General features: G+C 38.3%; 1 protein-coding gene across 7 annotated transcripts in view; it reads right to left on the reverse strand.

Annotated features, from left to right (window-relative positions):
- Window positions 1–8,363: 8,363 nt before the first annotated feature.
- Zbbx (zinc finger B-box domain containing) overlaps window positions 8,364–18,570 on the reverse strand; it is a 96,659-nt gene continuing 86,452 nt past the window's right edge. For all 7 annotated transcript variants that reach the window (XM_059265486.1, XM_059265487.1, XM_059265485.1 and 4 more), the window contains 3 exons: window positions 16,465–16,722; window positions 10,203–10,338; window positions 8,364–8,546 (listed from right to left, as the gene is read on the reverse strand). In XM_059265486.1, the coding sequence (XP_059121469.1) occupies window positions 8,420–8,546; window positions 10,203–10,338; window positions 16,465–16,722 (521 nt within the window). In that variant the 3' untranslated portion in view covers window positions 8,364–8,419. The remainder of the gene's footprint in view (window positions 8,547–10,202; window positions 10,339–16,464; window positions 16,723–18,570) is intronic.

An 18,570-nucleotide genomic window follows, 5' to 3' on the forward strand; every position in this document is an offset into this window, starting at 1 on the left:
TATCCATTCTGTTAGCCTGTTTCTCTTTATACGCAAATTGAGCCCATTGATATTAGGGGATATTAATGAGCAGTGATTGTTAATTCCTATTACCTTTTGGTGGTAGTGTGTGTGAATTTCTCTTCTTTGGGATTTGTTGCTGTGGGATTATCTACTACCTGTGTTTTCATGGGTGCATCCAACTTCCCTGGGTTGGAGTTTTCCTTCTAGTGTTTTCTGTAGGGCTGGATTTGTGAATATGTATTGTTTAAATTTTTTTTCTTAGAATGTCTTGTTCATTCTGTCTATGGTGTTTGAAACTTTTGCTGGGTATAGTTGTCTGGGCTGGCATTCATAATCTCTTAGTGTCTGCATTACATACGTCCAGGACCTTCTGGCTTTCAGAGTCTCCACTGACAAGTCAGGTGTTATTCGGATGGGTCTGCCTTTATATGTTACTTGGCCTTTTTCCTTTGCAGCTCTTAATATTTTTTTATTCTGTATGTTTAGTGGTTTGATTATTATGTGGCAAGGGGACTTTTCTTGGATCCAGTCTACTTGATGTTCTGTAAGCTTCTTGTATCTTCATAGGCATTTCCTTCTTCAGATTGGAAAAGTTTTCTTCTATGATTTTATTGAATATATTTTCTGTGCCTTTGAGTTGGCATTCTTCTCCTTCTTCTATCCTTATTATTCTTAGGTTTGGTCTTTTCATGGTGTCCCAAATTTCCTGGACATTTTGTATTATGACTTTGTTGGCTTTAGTGTATTCCTTTATAAATGAACCTATTTCCTCTATCATATTGTCAACTCCAGAGATTCTCTCTTCCATCTCTTTCATTCTGTTGGTTATGCTTGCATCTGTGTTTCCTGTTCCCTTACTCAGATTTTCCATTTCCAGCATTCCCTCAGTTTGTGTCTTCTTTATTGTCTCTATTTCAGTTTTAAAATCTTGAACTATTTCCTTCACCCATTTAATTGCTTTTCCTTGGCTTTCTTTAAGGGATATATTGATTTCTTCCAATTTTTGTTTGTCTTTTTCTCAATTTCTTTAAGGGAATTTTTTCATTTCCTCTTTAAAGACCTCTATCAACTTCTTAAAGTCATTTTTAGGGTCGATTTCTTCTGTTTCTTCTGGGTTGGAATGTTCAGGTTTTGCTGATGTAGAACCACTAGGTTCTGATGGTGCCATATTGGTCTTTATGTTGTTGACTGTATTTTTGCCCTGGCAGCTACCCATCTCTTTCTCCACTTGGTGCAAGTGGTGTCTGTGTCTAAGGGAGCCTCTGTTTGCAGGATGGATACTGTTGGTCTAATGGGACCTCTTGGTCTAACTAGGGCTCTTGGTCCATTCGGTGCTGACGGATTCTGTGTCTCAGGGAGTAGCTCTTAGTCCAATGGGCACTGACAGGCTCTGTCTCAGGGAGCAGCTGCAGTCTTAGAGGGTGGGTGGGTTTGGGAGGGGTGAGGGTCTGGTGGGGGATGGTGGTAGTCTGACCTGTCTGCAGGATACCTGTCTATTGGCCTGAGACTAGGACTGCAATGGGAGGTGGTGTGGGGCCACACAGATGTGCCCCTGGGCTTAAAGCCTAGAGGCTGGGTTGTTTGGCTTTGTGAACAAAGATTCACCTCTTAGTCCAATTGGCGCTGGCAGGCTCTATCTCAGGGAGCAGCTGCAGTCTCTGAGGGTAGGTGGGTTTTGGGGGTGGTGGGGCTTGTTGTTTAGAGGGTCTGGTGAAGGATGGTGGTATTCTAGCCTGTCTGCTGGAGACCTGTCTGCTGGCCTGAAACTGGAACTGCAATGGGTAGTGATGTGGGGGTGCAGGATTGTACCCCTGGGCCCAAAGCCTAGAAGCTGAAGTGCTCCGCTATGAGAACAACAACAAAAAGCTTCTAAATATCTTGAGAGATGTTACAGTGTAGCAGCTAAACTAACTCTATTTTGATCAAACCACCTTAGAAGTTGAAAACATCTTGAGAACAACTCTGTCAGCAACTTGAGTCTGTTAAAACAATACCAGGGAGTGAAGCCTATTAAAACTATTCGAGGAAATGTTGACCACTACAACCCCTTTGCTCTTTCCCAGGAATGTGTAACTCTCATAAAATGGTTAGCTAACTGCTTATTCTGGCTTCTGTATAGTTCCTTAATGACTGCTTACAAAAGACCTGTGATGTTATTTCATGTCTGCAGAAGTACATGTCTTCAAGAATTAAGTATTTGTGTAATTGCAGTTTTTGCCTATAAAAACCCCTTCCTGGCTTCTATAAGGGCCATGGTCCCTGCAGTCCTGGATCTGACCAAGGGTTTGTGGTCAGATGGAGCTTAAATAAAATTTGTGTGTTAAAAGTTGGTGGTCAGGGTGGTCTTTCCAGTGATGTTGAACTCTGCAACAACAGGACATGGGAAGTAAGACTAAAGTGAAGAGCTCAATGACAGAACTTCCATAAGGCCTTCTTCCATGAAGGTATGGGACTTGACTGTAATGAAGCTTTCAGATCACTAACAATTGTAAAATTAAATCCTCATCCCTAATCTTCAGGTAATCCCGTTAAACTTATTTATTCACCAAGTAGTACTTAGACGGAACTGTTATTCTTGTTTGACATTGGGACCCCATGTGAGGAATATAGACATCTGTTCATGTAACTCCAGAAAAAGCTAATACAACATCCTCAAAATCAGTACATAAAAGATTAACACCATGGCTGACCACATGAAAGGCATAGGAGTGATACAACTCTCCAAGATAAATAAGAAACCACTTTTACTTTTCCTGAGAAAATCACAGAGTTTTAGAAATCATATCTGGAGGAACAATTTTGTTCTTCATTAAAAATTGTAATTTTGGGGAAAGGCTGGAAAGGACAGTCAAAAATCCTTATGCATGAGCTAATGTGCTAAAAGGAAGTATTTTTTTCCTTAAAAGACAAAGGTGCAAAACATATTTTGACTTACAGATACTAAAACTCAGAAGGCCAGTGGCAGTAGGAGAGATGCCAGAAGGGCTTTTGACATAAACTATGATGATTTGAGGGAAGACGCACTGCTGTCTCTGTGGAATTGTGAAAGCAGACATGATAAGAGAAAAACAAAAATTACTGCCCAAAGAGGTAGGCTTCCTGCAGATGTTCACTCAGCTTTTCCAAATCCAATCCTTCCCCAAACCCCTGTGTTGCCCCCAGCTCAATAGCAGACCACCTGGTGAGGCCTCTTCTCCCTCCCTGCTCTCATGCCCAGCAGACATTCTCCATCCTTTCCTCATACTCATCCATTTGTCCTAGCCTCCAATTACAACAGGTGATTCCCTGCAAAGCCCCAGCCAACCCTGCCAGAGAGTAAGCAGGCCAGCTAAGCTGAAAGGCAAGCTTCAGATTTTCACTTTCCCTCCTCTCCTGCAAATGAAATCCTAGCAATCTTATCCCCAGATCTGTAACAGATCAACTCCTGTGGCCTCTCCTCACTCTCTACCCCCATTCCCAGGAGAATAGGCAGATCCCATTGAAACAACCTGCATTCCTCTCCCTTCCTGGAGACCATGGACCACCTCAACCCCACTCCAGCTTTCAGCTGATGCCCATTCTTAAAAATTAGTTATCAGTACACATTCTAATCAGAAACCCCCGTAGCCACACCTGGCACAAACCCAGAAGAATGCCCTACCAGGCGATACACAGCAAATACACTCTCTTAAGAATGAGAGAAGGCAACAGAAACCAATGAATAAAACATCAACCCAACAAAGACAGGACCAGATATTAGCACAGCCTGACAATGATCCTAAACCCAGATGCCAAGACTCCAGCATTAAAAATACAATCAATAACAGCCAAGAAAATATGTCTTCTCTAGAGTCTAAAAATCTTATTACAGTAGACCCTGAGAAATGCAAAATAGCTGAAGTACAAGACAAGGGCCTTAATGATGATCCCTTTATGAATATGATAGAAATCTTCAAAGAGGAATGAATAAATCCCCTGGAGAATTCTATAAAAAGGCAAACAGGCAGTGGAAGGAAATGAAAAAAAAATTAAAAAAATAAGACCTGAAAGTAGAAATAAAATCAATAAAGAAATCCCAAACTGAAAGAAATATGGAAATGAAAATTTTAAGATTTTAAAGAAGGCTTGGATGCAAGCTTCAACAAGAGAATACAAGAGATGGAAGAGAGAAACTCAGGCATTGAAGACAAGATAGAAGAATATATAACTCTCTCAAAGAAAATGTTAAATATAAAAACTTCTAGGCACAAAACATCCAGAAAATCTGGATCACTACAAAAAGATGAAATCTATGAGTAATAAGAATAAAGGAAGGAGAAGAAACCCAGATCAAAGGCACAGACAGTATTTTCAACCAAAAACGTAGAAGAAAATTTCCCTAACTTAAAGAATGAGTACCAAGCTGTTTTTATTACTGTAGCTCTATAGTAGAGCTTAAAGTCAGGGATCGTGATGCCTCCAGAGGTTGTTTTATTGTACAGGATTCTTTTGGCTATCCTGGGTTTTTTGTTTTTCCTTATGAAGTTGAGTATTATTCTTTCCAGGTCCATGAAGAATTGTGTTGGTATTTTGATGGGGATTGCATTGAATCTGTAGATTGCTTTTGGTAAAATTACCATTTTTACTATGTTAGTCTGCCTATCCATGAGCATGGGAGATCTTTCCATTTTCTGACATCTTCTTCAATTTCTATGTTCAGGGACTTAAAGTTTTTGTCATATAGGTCCTTCACTTGCTTGGTTAGTGTTACTTCAAGGTATTTTATGTCATTTGTGGCTAATGTAAAGAGTGATGTATCTCTGATTTCCTTCTCAGCCTCTTTGTCAATTGTATATAGGAGGGCTACTGATTTTTTTGAGTTGATCTTGTATCCTGCTATGTGGCAGAATGAGATGTTTATCAAGGTACAAGAAGCATAATGAATATCCAATAGACTAGATCAGAAAAAAAATTCCCTCAGCATATAATACTCTAAACACTAAACTTACAAAACAAAGAAGAATATTAAAAGCCACAAGGGAATAAGACCAAGTAACATACAAAAGCAGACCAATTAAAATAACATCTGACTTTTCAAGGGAGACTCTTAAAACCAGAAGGCCTAGACAAATGTTCTATACAAAATAAGGGACCATGTATGCCATCCCAGATTACTATACCCAGGAATCAAGAAAAATTAAGAAAGACACTCCAAGATAAAATCCAATTTAAGGAGTATATCTACAAATCCAGCACTACAGAAGGCACCAAAGTAAAAAACTTCAATCAGCAGAGGATAACCATATGCAAGAAAATACAAGGAATCAATCATCTTAGATCAGCATATAAATAAGGAAAAAAACCCACACCTCAATAACAAAATTAACAGAAACCAATACACACTGCTGATTGATGACTCTCCATATTAATGGTGTCAATTTCTAAATAAAAAGACACAGACTAACAGAAAGGACATAAAAACAGGAAATATTCTGCTGCTGTATCTCAAAAGTACACCTTAACATCAAGGATGGACATCATCTGAATGTAAAATGATGGGAAAAGGTAACTAAAGCAAATGGACCCAAGAAGCAAGACAATTTAGCGATTTAATATCTGACAAAATAGACTTCAAACTCAAACCAGTAAGAGAGAGGAAAGGATACTACATACTCAAGAAAGGAAAATTCTTCCAAGACAATATTATAATTCTTAACATCTCTGCACCTCGAACACAAGGTCACCCAAAGTTGTAGAAGTAATGCTACAGCAGCTTAAATCACATATTGATCCTCTTACACTGATAGAGGGAGACCTTAATAACACACTCCCACTGATAATCAGGCAATCCATACAAAAACTAAATAGAGAAATGCTGGAGCTAACACTTTGTATCCTATCTGACCACTATGGGTTAAAGCTAGATATTAACAACATAAACAACAGGAAGGTTACAAACTCATGGAAACTGAACAACTCACTCCTGGATGAAAAAGTGGTCAAAACAGAAGTTAAGAAATCAAAGACTTTCTAGAACTGAATAAATATGAAAAACAACATACCCAATGCTGTGGGATGGTCTGTATGTCAAGTGTGTTGCTGATTGGTCAGTAAATAAATCACTGATTGGCCATTGGCTAGGCAGGAAGTATAGGCGGGACAAAGAGAAGAATTCTGGGAAGTGGAAGGCTGAGAGAGAGACACTGCCAGCCGCCATGATGACAAACAGCATAAGAAGATGCCGGTAAGCCACAAGCCATGTGGCAAGGTATAGATGAATGGAAATGGATTAATTTAAGCTGTAAGAACAGTTAGCAAGAAGCCTGCCATGGCCATACAGTTTGTAACCAATATAAGTCTCTGTGTTTACTTGGTTGGGTCTGAATGGCTGTGGGACTGGCGGGTGACAGAGATTTGTCCTGAGGTGGGCCAGGCAGGAAAACTCAAGCAACAACCCAAATTTAAGGGACACAATGAGGGTAATTCAAAGAGGCAAGTCCATAGCACTAAGTGCCTACATTCTATAATTTTGAGAGCTCTTGTACTAGTAACTTAACATCACAGCTCAAAGCTCTAGAAAACAAAGAAGAAATCATACCTAAATTGAGATGATGGTAAGAAATTAAACTCAGGCCTGAAATGAATAAAATTAAAACAAACAATACAATATAATACAATACAATATAACACAATACAATACAATAAAAAGAATCAATGAAACAAACAGCTGGTTATTTGATAAAATCAACAAACCAGGTACATAACTACAGACACCAAGAAAATCCATTGAATCATAAGGACAGCCTCTAAAAACCTGTACACCAAATTGAAAATCAAAAAGAAATGGAAATTTCTCTTGATACGTACCACTTACCAAAGTTAAATCAATATCAGATTAGTAATTTAAACAGACCTCCAGCAATAATTAAAAGTCTATCAACCAAATAAGTCCCAGGGCTAGATGATTTTAGGGCAGAATTCTACCAGACTTTCAGAGATGAATTAGTGCCAATATTCCTCAAATTATTTCAAAAATAATAACAGAAGAAAGATTGTCCAATTTATTTTTTTGAGGCTACAGTTACCCTGATCACTAAACTTCATAAAGTCCCCAAAGTAGAGAATTATAGACCAACTTCCCTGATATACACAGACATAAAAATTCATAGCAAAACATTTAAAAAAAAAACTGAGTTCAATAACACATGGAAAAGAGGATCAAACATGAATAAGTAGATATATTTGGTAGAAACACAACCAAACAGCAATACTTTTTCTTAAATCAACAAACTCAAAAAATCAGGAGAAACTGCTGTAAAAGGATAAAAGGACAGAAAATATCAACCGCTATGCTACCCCTCCATGTCTTTCCTTGCCATTTCTTAAATATGTTGACTGCAATATTATGTAAAAATCTCCAACAGTCACAAATCTCAACTTCTAGAACTAGGGAAGAGCAGCAGGAAACAGACAATAGGTTACGTCCTCTTACAGCAATGACCACCTTTCAAACAGCCTGTATTAGGGTTGTCTAGAGACATAGGAACCACATAGGTGGTGGTGGAACTTCATGTGTGTGTGTGTACAGGGGGGCAATCAATTCATAAAGATACACAGCTAATTCCAAATTGCCAATGAGCAGGTTGGAGACCCAAAGAAGAACTGCAGGTAAAGCTGTTGCCAGAAGGGAGACCAAAGGCAGAATTTTATCTCCTTTAGAGGAAATTACTTATTCTTAAGGTGTTTGAGTCCCATCTACATTGTCCAGAATAATCTGCTTTACCCATACCTTCGTGATGGAATTGTTATTCTCATCAAAAATTGCCTCCCAGAAACATCTGTGATAATGTCTGAGCACTGCAGACTCGTCAAACTGGCCCATGAAATCTACTAATTCATTGATTGTCCCAAACAAAGGTGCTTAGAGGTCTCTTTTTAAAATGTACTGGAACTAAAACAAATATTATAGCCATTTTTATTTTACATCTTATTTTCCTCTTTGTGTCAACTCTAGAAGTCTCAATTTAGAGAAACTTTAGAAGCCGCCATTATTCAGCATCCAAAGTGGGAAAAAAAAGTCACATGTGAAAGCACCATAATTTTAATCTCAATTGATGACACTGTGATGACATGGCCATAGAGAATATACTTTTTGATCTAATTCTCAAATATAATTAAATAAGAAATATTAATTAGCTTAAACACCATAGTGTTCTGTTCTATGGTAAATTTCATTGACATAAATTTACCCATTACTAGTGTCATCTGCAATAAAGATGAATGTTTGACATACAATATGGCGTCTGGAAGAAAAGGACCTTAAGCTTTTAACATTACTACCCTTATTTTTTTTCAAGCTTAAAAACATCAGCGATACGAACACTCGCCAGCACCTGCACAAATTAATCACTCAGTTGCTTGGTTTATTCTGGGTACAAAATGGAGAAGTAATGAACTGTTACATGTTCTTCGCCCATGGTAGTGTAGTGATACATTGCTTAACAAGAAAATCTTCCTCTTCCTCATCTGTACTGTAGTCACCAAGTGACAGCAAAGATTGCATTTCCGTGTTTCTTCCAGAAGAGCTGAAAATGCATTAGAAGATCAATACACAGCATATGACACCAAGTTTCAGCTTTCATTTTTATTATGGTCAATACTACATAGGTTGAAGTCATTAGAAGCAGGCTGAAGGGGTAAGTTTTCATGCACCTAAGATATACTAAGTCTCCCCATAATGAGAAATTCTCATCATTTTTCTGCTTCAAAGAAACAAAGCTACCATCCTACCAAAGGGAAAGGATATTTATGGGCTCCAGTCATGTTCTTCCCTGATGATTAAAAAGAACTTCTAAAACCTGCAGAGCCTCAGGGTCATCATTAAGAACATTCATCATGATATTGGCTGCTTAAAAGAATCCCAATGAATAGACATTCAGATAAATCACTCCTTTGTGTACAGTAAATTAGAACTATATGGATAGTCACTCAAGATAAACCAAAGCTAAAATTCAATGACAGTAATTACTTGCCTGTTTTTTTGCTCTTGTTTGATTTGTTTTGTTTTGTTGTATCAGTAGGGGGACATGGAAAGCCTAAAGCTCTAACATGTGGGTGTCTATGGTTGAGAAATAACATAGCTTGGGAGAACAAAATTATCTGTATCATTCAAATATTTTGGTTCAAAGTTACCAGGATTTCCAGCCCATGTATGCCAGCAAATATGAAAATATTCACCCTGCGGTAAACATAGCACCTTTAAAGATTATTTTATCAAATCCAAAGCAGGCTGAGTCAGCGATCCATAAACTCATCAGTGAACCAGCTGAGCAGAGAATACAAGGGCCAGCTAATTATCATGTGACCCTTTTATTTATAAATCCTGCTTTGTATCATTCATCCCTCCATATTTTTAGTATTGAATTTCTTTTGTGAAATGACAATGAAGACACATATAGAGTTAGTTGGGTTTTAATGACATTTTAGGGGGAAAAGAGTACTTTCATACTACTCATTTTCAAGTGTTATTTGTATTGAAATGTTAAAAGTTCAAGAGCTCAGGCAAAGATTTTCGAATTCAGAAAGACTGAGTTACAAACTCTTTATTCCCTTTGGATTGAGCATTAGACTTTAAGCCAATCCTAGAGACTTATTAGAGAGACATTTATTTTGAATTTATTTTCTTATTTCAAAAAGATGGATCCTCCTTCAAAACGACCAGTGCCACCAATAGATAAACTCATTGCTTTGTTTCACATATGTCAGCTTGACCCCTATATCTTTTAAAGTGATCTCCATTTGCAAAATAATAATAATAATAGTAATAATAATAATAATAATAAAGTTGTGCAAATTAAAACATTGGAAAATTCTAGAGTCCATTTTAAGGGAAAGAACTTCTCAATGTTCTGGTCTTTCATTTTTGCACTGGGTAAGATTCTATTAATGCAAACTGTGGAAATTTATCATACTAGTTAATTCAAGCAAGATAACTGTCTTTCAATATAATACTGGAGGATTGCTAGTTCCTTTGCCCCCTTCTAATAACTGATACTATATAGCAGAGAAATGGCTTCAAATAAAAGTAACAATTTTATAAGCCTTTCACTAAATCACAATACCAGGTCAGCACAAGACCCAACACATGTGGGCAAATTTCTTACATAATGAAGAAAACTGTTTGGAACCCATCTGGTCTTCTCTTCAACATCTTTGTTTGGGAAACTGTAGGTTTAACTTACCTGAACTCAATCTTACAGGCATCATTCTCACAGGACATCTCAAGGAGGTCTTCGGACATCTGACTAAAGTTCAGAGGATGGTGGGTGAAGGTCTGTAAATCTTCTGAGGGTAGACTTTGAAGTTGTTCTGAAGGATCTGAAACATGTTATTCCATATATCACTAGCATGTATACAAAGAAACATGTGAACATCTTATGGTGCTGGAATTTATGCAGAAATAATGCCAAATAGCACAAAGATGGTCAACACAGACTTGTCACCACATACCAATTTTTTTAATGTTTTCGGGAGTTGAAGTTTGGTTTGAGATTCCATGGAGCACAGGGTAAGAGGTACAATGCTTGATTGACATGTGCAAAGCCTTGGGTCCAATAACTAGCGCCAAAAGGAAAAAGGAGAAGAAGGAAGGAGGGAAAGGAGAAAAAGAAATAAACAAAGGCATGGGGTCAAGTCACCATCATCATACTGGTTTTTGAAATATGCATGCTACTTGTGAAATATGTCAAATATCCTGACAATTCACCAAATTCAAAATGAAATGAAGTAATCCTCCATAACACTAGATTATTATGCAGTTCTTCAATTTGCCTGAGCATTAGATACTTTATTATCTGTGTCTTTGTTTGTTCTGCAATGCCCTTTCTTTTCTGGCTCCTTTGCTTAGGGGAAATGATCCTTTGTATTTGAAGAAGGGAGAGAGTATGGCAAGCTTTAAGTATTCTCTCTTTTCATCCTGCTTGCCTGTGGTTCAATGGCTTAGGTGTAGACAAATAGTACATGTAAAAAAAATGATGTTTAGGCAAATTTATCTTACACAAACTACTCTAAATCCAAGTTTGGAAATAAATATTCTTATGATAGACCTCAATGCATTCTTTCCGACATTGATGTAACTTTCTTTTTTAATATGGTGTCTAAGTAGCGTAGGTTGAATCAATATATTGCAAAGGATGACCTTGAACTTCACATTCCCTTTTCACTACCAGCTGAGTGCTGTGATTATAGATGTGACTCACTGTGTCTTGTTTGTGAGGTACTAGATTTAGAATCCAGAGTTTTGTGTATGTTAGCACTCTACCAACTAAACTACATCCCCAGCCCATTAAGCCATCTAAGTTATTGTAACACATTATGATGACTATTTAGGCTGCCATCACCATCACCAGGTGCTGTTCTCTTCCCTTTTACAAACATGTCAAATAGTTAACTACCTAGTTGCAAGGAATGAACACTAAAACAATATTCTCACACTAGACTTAAAAATATTTAGTTTTTCATGGTTAATAGTAACTTTCAGTTTTTGAGCAAGCAGATTTCCCCACTGAAACTAAATTACATTGTTCCCCCTGAAAGATAGACCTCAATATATTTACAGATTGAAACTTCCTTAAAATTATTTAGCTCAGTGATTTTCAAATTATGATACACTTAGATAAATTAAGTTTGAGATGAAGTTCTTCCCCACAATCCCAAAGCAATCAGAGTCATCTAATCTCATTTATATTTGAGGACTCTTGATAAGATTTACTATGAAACAAAACTCTTAAAAGTTTGGGTTATATTAAAAAGGAATATCACCACCATTGTTAGATTAGAAAAATGAGCACCTACTGAAAAATAGTAGTTCACTATACATTGAAAATTGGTACTAGACCCAGGTTTTTTTAGCTCAAGTGGCTATGCTACAACATCTAATTCTTTGATTTGAGCTCTTCTCTTCTCCCCCACTCAGCCTTTGAGCTGAAAGGACAACACCCAACTTCAGACAGCAGAATCAAACGGAAGACTGGTATCACTGCAAAGCAGAAGATTTCAGATGTCCTTTATTTCAGGATGATCACAAAAGGCACAAAGTCACATACAAAGACAGGGCATACCAACTGACTGTGCCAATACAAGAGAACCCAAGAATCAGTGCTATGATGCATTGATAAATTAAAGATTAACCCAAAGCTACGCATTGCACTGTATACCTGTAATCCCAACACTAGAGAGTCTGAGAAAGAGGCAGGAAGATGCTTAATTCTCAGAATAACTGGATTATATAGCAGTCTTCTGACCAGGCTGGGCTCTATGGCAACACCTTGTGTCAATAATACTACTAATAACTAAAAAGAATAATTTGGCAGAAACACACTTTAAGATCGTAAAAGTATTCCACACAAATCCCTTGCCTACAAAAGAAATAAAACAAACTATTTTAAACAACAACAAAACTAATCTCCAAGACCCAACATAACAAAACAAATTGAATGGCTACTTTTTGCTCCATTGGATCTTATATCAGAGAAATAGTGAGCTCTAGCAAGTGTTAGGACAGTACTGTTAAACGTGTCGTGTGGAATACAGAAGCATCTCCATCATGTTAACTGACTGGCTCAGCATGTCAGCATCCCTGGTTAGGAGGTGTTCTTGTTCACGGAGATGCACACTGGGACATGATTTTCAGTAAAGTCACAACGTTTGTAACTAACTTTCAAACGGATCTAAAAAGTATGAAAAAACAAAATGCATTCTCTCACTCTATACTCTCCTTGCACCGCTCCATGCTCCATATTTCTTCCTTCTCTCTCTCTCCCTTTCCTTCTCTCCCTGTCTCAGAACACGCATATGTCCATGAGTTTGTTGCATTTTTATTCTCTTCTACAAATTTTCTAAAAGCTTGAAATTAATTCAGAAGTTCTATCAATAATATCAAAGAAAAAGTTAAAGCCATGTTGTTAGTGAACTGGTTTTTAAAATTCTGACAGAATTTAAGCTTCAAGAAAAGCACAGCAAATACATGTGGAAATAAAAACCACATAAAGCGACCGTGATGGCTATTCTTGGCTCTCAACTTGACTACATCTGGATTTAACCAAAACACAAGCAGCTGGGTACTAATTTTCCTTGAACGGATCGTTTGAGATAGGAATATCCATCTTAATTAAGTCTGAGCCACACCTCCTGGTGGCTGCCCACATAAAGGACATAGAAGACAGCTCTTGTTCTTTGCCTGCTTGCCCTCACGCTCACTGGGAAGCTCCTTCCTCACTGGCCTTAGAGCCTGCTTCATCAGGATTCTGGCGTATTCTGAAGACCAGCTGAGAAATTCAGCCTCATGGTCTGAACACTGATCCGAATTTTTTTACTTTCTCTTGGGAGACAGCCACTGGGAGAAGCTCAGCTAATACGGTAACTGAAGGGCACATTGGAAATGCATTGTCAAAAGGGGATCCAACGAAAGAAAATAGGTTCCCAGCAGGAGAAAGCAGAGTGTAACAGAAACCAATTCAAGGATACAAAAGCAGAAATTTTTTTTCTGAAATGAGTAATTTATTCTATAGTCAGAAAGAAAGACTGCCACGGGAAGAGATCTGAAATAGAATCATCCTGCTCCTGTCACTAAGGGGGCAAGAATATGAGACAAGATAGGCCATGGGCCTAGGGGAAATATGATTAGAATACAGTATATGAAAAACGTTGAGCAAAGAAAGAAAGACTAAAACAATTAAACAAAGGATGTTCAACATATCCTCCCAGTAACAAAGTGTGACAAAGAAATAGTGAAGTTGCAAACTAAGACAGCCTCCGATTATGTCACAGCCAGGGTGTGGGATCCAGAGCCAGCAAAGTCCCTGGGGGAGATTTCAAAGACAAGACACCAGGCTACTATTCTAAGCTGATCTGTTTTTCACATACAAAGTTCTCAGGGCATTCTAAACTGAAGCTACTTCCGGTAACACAGCCCCGTAGCCTTCCCTGCATGGAAAACCAACAGGACTATTAGGCTCAACCAAAGGAAACTTCAGTGGAAACACAGGGAGAGAAGATGGTGAGGAGGTGTCTGCTATTGTGCACAGGACAGAAAGTTCAGATCTATTAATTAGTTGCATACATTTAAGTGATTAGTCATAACAGAAATAGTGTGTGGCCCAGCAAGCCAGCTCTCTGGGTAAAGCACTTGCTGAGCAAGCCTGGCAATCTTGAGTTTGAGCTGGAGAACCCATATAAAGGTATAATGAGATAAGTGACTTCGAAAAGTTGTGCTCACCTCCACACTTGCCATGACATACTCACCCCACCTCCACAGGAAACATATACCCAAGCACACGTAATAGAGAAATATTAAAAAGACATTTTAAAGACAGATATTTTCAAGAATAGCATTATGAAACTTGCTCAAGGTTAATGAAAACATTGAAAATAGGCCTTTGGGAGGACAGAGAACTTAATCCACAGAAATCTTGACCAAGAAAGAAACTAGAAGGAAATCTTGACAAGATAACAAATTATAACTCACTGAGATGTATTTACTACCATCTAGAATAGCATGTGATTTAATAAAGTGAATAAATGAGTGATTCTTCGTCTTTTATTTGAGAGATGAATTAAAGTTAAAAAAAAAAACTAAAGCAAAAACACTCAGTTGCCAAATTTTCCTTTTTCTAGTTTTCTTAAACGTTAAGAAATATGCACAAAAATTAGAATGAACTGTCAATATTACACTGTTTCTGGTCAAAAAAGGGCAATTTTATAGTTAAGTAGGCAAGGTTCTGGTATAAATACTTCATGAACATGTGCATTTCCTTCCTGTTAAGTTGTTGAACCTATATGCCTGTCTAGCTACAGTTTAAAAGTATTGTGCGAAATATCAGGCATCTGTTTTTATGAAGTTACAGTATTACTTCCTTCTTTTTAACCTGTCTATGCTTCTCTGTGGAGGTGTTTTCCTCAGGTTTCAAATATTCCCTTTTGGAAGGAGAAGGGAATCTCAAAACTAAGGAGAAAGCTACAAGACTCAAGAAGATCAGTATCTCACAAGACTCATGAGGTCTCTCCAAACTTTATAGAAGCAGTAAAGAATTTTGGTGGTGAGGTCTGGCTGAGAGCAGAAGACCCCTCAGTGCAACTGCCTGCAAGCTGGGCAGTGAATTACAATGACAGAACTGGGTAAATATTCACTCATGTCGGGCTGGGCTTTACCATATTGCGACTACTGAAGTCACCTGTACTCCTGAAGCCCCAGTAAACCTCATTGCTGAACCTCCTTGTTTCAGCAAGCAGGACATGGATAGTATCATTCCTAAAGGCTGTCACTTGCTTCTCTCTCTAGGGTGAATACAAATATACTCCCGAGTCAGAGTGATGCAACATCCCTATAAATACATAATCTTACTTGTGTACTTATGATACAAACATATTTGAAATGATACTCACTGTAGTTAACGGTGGTTGTTTTAAGAATAGTAAGATTTTGTGATTGCATGGGCTTTTTTTTTTTCTTTTCTTTCTTTCTTTTTGGCTTACATTTTATTCTTACTGCCTGAATTTTTCAAAATTGAGTAAGATGATTCTTAGAAAAGTAACCAAGTTTTATAAACTTAGTAAGGGAGAAAGGTTACTAACAGCAAGGGGCAGGATGGCAGGGTTGGGACAAGTGTGGAATACACACACACACAAAAAAAACCCAGATAATTTTCTGGCCTTTGTACCTACAGTTGGTTTCCAACTGTGAAAGCTGTAAGAGGATTGCCTCCCTGATGTTTTGTTACTGCTACACACTTGCAATGTTAAAGGATAGGGTGGCCATTTGTCACACTCTCTGCCATTACTGAGGTTGGAAATAGAATGAGCAAGTAGAATCCCTTCCCAAACTGTTCTTACCTACTCATCTGGGTACTGCCTGGGCACGTGCTAGATGTGCAGAGACACTGCATCAGTGTGTATCTGAAGAAGACCCCGAGGTGGGGGGTGTGCACATATTTAAGGTTGGGAAGGACTGCTTTAAGAATCCTAACAGCTCAATTTTCCCACAAGAATGCTAGACAGAGGGTTTCACAAAAGTGAAGATATTAACCCTTCGTTGTACTTGAAGGAAAGATTAAAAAAAAGATTTGGTTTCTTAAACTAGTTTTTCATTACATTTTATTTGTGTGTGTTAGTACACATATACACATACTACTGCATATACAAGGAAGTCAGAGAGAACCTTGGGGAATTCTACCATGTGTGTCCCTGGGGTCAAATTCTAGTTGTCAATCCTATTCAAATGGCTATGTACATGGAGATATGATGCTTGCCTCAAATTTGAAAGTTCCTATGTCAAATATTTTTTGTGTATTAATGGGTTGAGGATGACCAGCTTTTCTGTGGGATCAGGAACCACATATTTTACACATGGGAAGCAAATGCCTTTTTCATTTGCTTGTTGTACAGCAACATATAAAGACGAAAGCAGAGAACAGAGTTACTATTTTATAAGTCAAATCTATTATTCACCTGTAAGGTTTCTCAGTACATTTAATTCTTTCTCCAAATTGTCTAAGGCTTGTTGATCTTCAGTGTTATCTAGGAAAGGCTCATTCTGGTCAGTGACATCTATGTATTCAATTTCTGAAATTTCAGAAGCAGCTCTGGATAGGGATTGAGTGGCCACACTCCTTGGTCTGGGAGAAGAGGACACCCAGCAGCTGGAGACTTTTCGAGCAGAGTTGGAAACAGGGAAGTTTGCTGTGGAAGGTCTCTGTGACTTCTGGCCTACAAGAAGAAAAGAAAGGCACCAACTTGCTTTAGAATCCCAAGTGTGTATTTGTTTGTTCAGTTTAATGGGTTCATAGATGTTGATGGAGACTGGGCTCCTCATCATCAAGAACACCATCCAACTCATTTGAGAGAAACTCTCTCATTGACTTAGATTTACAGATTAGGGTCCAGTGTTTGGCCAGTGAACCCCAGTGTTGTTCTTACAGCCAACACCCCAGCTCCCAGTCCTGGGGAAACAAACACATACACCAGCATGCCTGACATTTTTACATGGATTCTAGGGTCAAACTCATGTCCTGGTGCTTAGAAGGCAAGCACTTTATTGACTGAACCATCTACTATGCCCTACCCCCCAATGTGTGCTAACAATACAAATTACCCTCCTGGACACAAAGCATCCAATAATACTGTAGCCTTTTGACTGTTACTTATTTGAGCTATAGGCAATTGCAAATTAATCCCAAATTACATTCACAGTGACATAAAGAACTCCTCCTCCGAGTCCTTTTTCAGCACTCAAGAAAAGAGAACCTAATTTTAATAGCAACTAAGGTAAAATATCCATGTGACAAGCCAACTGCAGAGCAGTCTAGCACACATTCTCCACTCTAGTCCATCTAACTGCCAGATGCCCTTACATGTTCCTTAAATTCTAGAAGAATGTCACACTGTGCCTTGTAAAGGGAAAATATAGGATAAACATGGTTTCTCCTAGAGAACTAACTTGACATATCAGGATTTTATAAATTTATTTTTAAATATAAAGATAAATAGGCTAGTGTTAAGGGCTAGGCCACTCCAGGACTTTCCCTGAGTTCCTGATGTATGGAGAAGGAACTTAGTTCCTTGTCTAAAACCAGGTACATGCTTGGTAATGCCAGAAATGGCCTGGGGCCAGGGCCTTAGAGGAGCTGCGGTTTTGGATCCTGAGAACACAACTCTTCCCATTGTATGATAGTATTTTGCAGACTTTGTCCCAATTTTGCTTTTCAGGGAAACTGTATATAAGGTGCTGTACTTCTTCATAAACTTGCTTAGCATAAGTCATCAGACTGAGCAAGACCTCTTGGTTCCACCTTTTCTCATCTTCATCATCACATCCCTGTTCCTCTTACTTAGCATCCTGTCACTGAAGAACAACCTGCTGGTCCAGGACAGGCTAGTATGTAAAATCACTGATTTAAAAAGAAAATGAGAGTTCATGTGTAAGTTTTGTAAATCTGAATCCATTCTAGGGCACTACTGGCCCATCAGTGCAGTGCTCCCAGAAGGACAGACCAGACCCAGTCAGACCCAGTCAGGTTACTACTGTCTCCCTTCCCCCCCCCCCCCCCCCCCCCCCCCCCCCCCCCCCGTCAATCAGAGTTTTTTCTTAATCCATTTTAGAAGTAGTTCAGTAGTTCAGTTGGTTTCCTTAACATCCAACATTTTGCCACAGGAAGACAGGGGATGCTTTAAATTCATAGAGTATAAGTAATTCCTAATTTTCCCATTTTCACAAAAGGTTCTTTAGCAAAAGCCATGGGAGTTTTCAAGGAGTACTCAAAGGTTCACAGGACAGGTGTGTTGCTTTCCTGTACCATATAATTTACAGAAGTGTTTTTCAAATCAAACATAAAGAATTTAAAATGTAAGTTTGTAACCTCTCAAAACAAATGAGCTTCACATAAAAGTTTTGAGCTGTGCAACTGACATTGGCATAGAAATCCTAATTGCCTAAACAGACCCCAGAGGCATGTAACTATAGAGAATCACAGGGCAATTTAGAAGTTAAAAGAGTGACAATGGAAGCCACCCTGCATACAATAATCAGTTTGTCTTCCCTGTTCTTCCCCTTTTCCT

The sequence above is a fragment of the Peromyscus eremicus genome, chromosome 6, assembly GCF_949786415.1.
Source record: "Peromyscus eremicus chromosome 6, PerEre_H2_v1, whole genome shotgun sequence".
NCBI lineage: Eukaryota > Metazoa > Chordata > Mammalia > Rodentia > Cricetidae > Peromyscus > Peromyscus eremicus.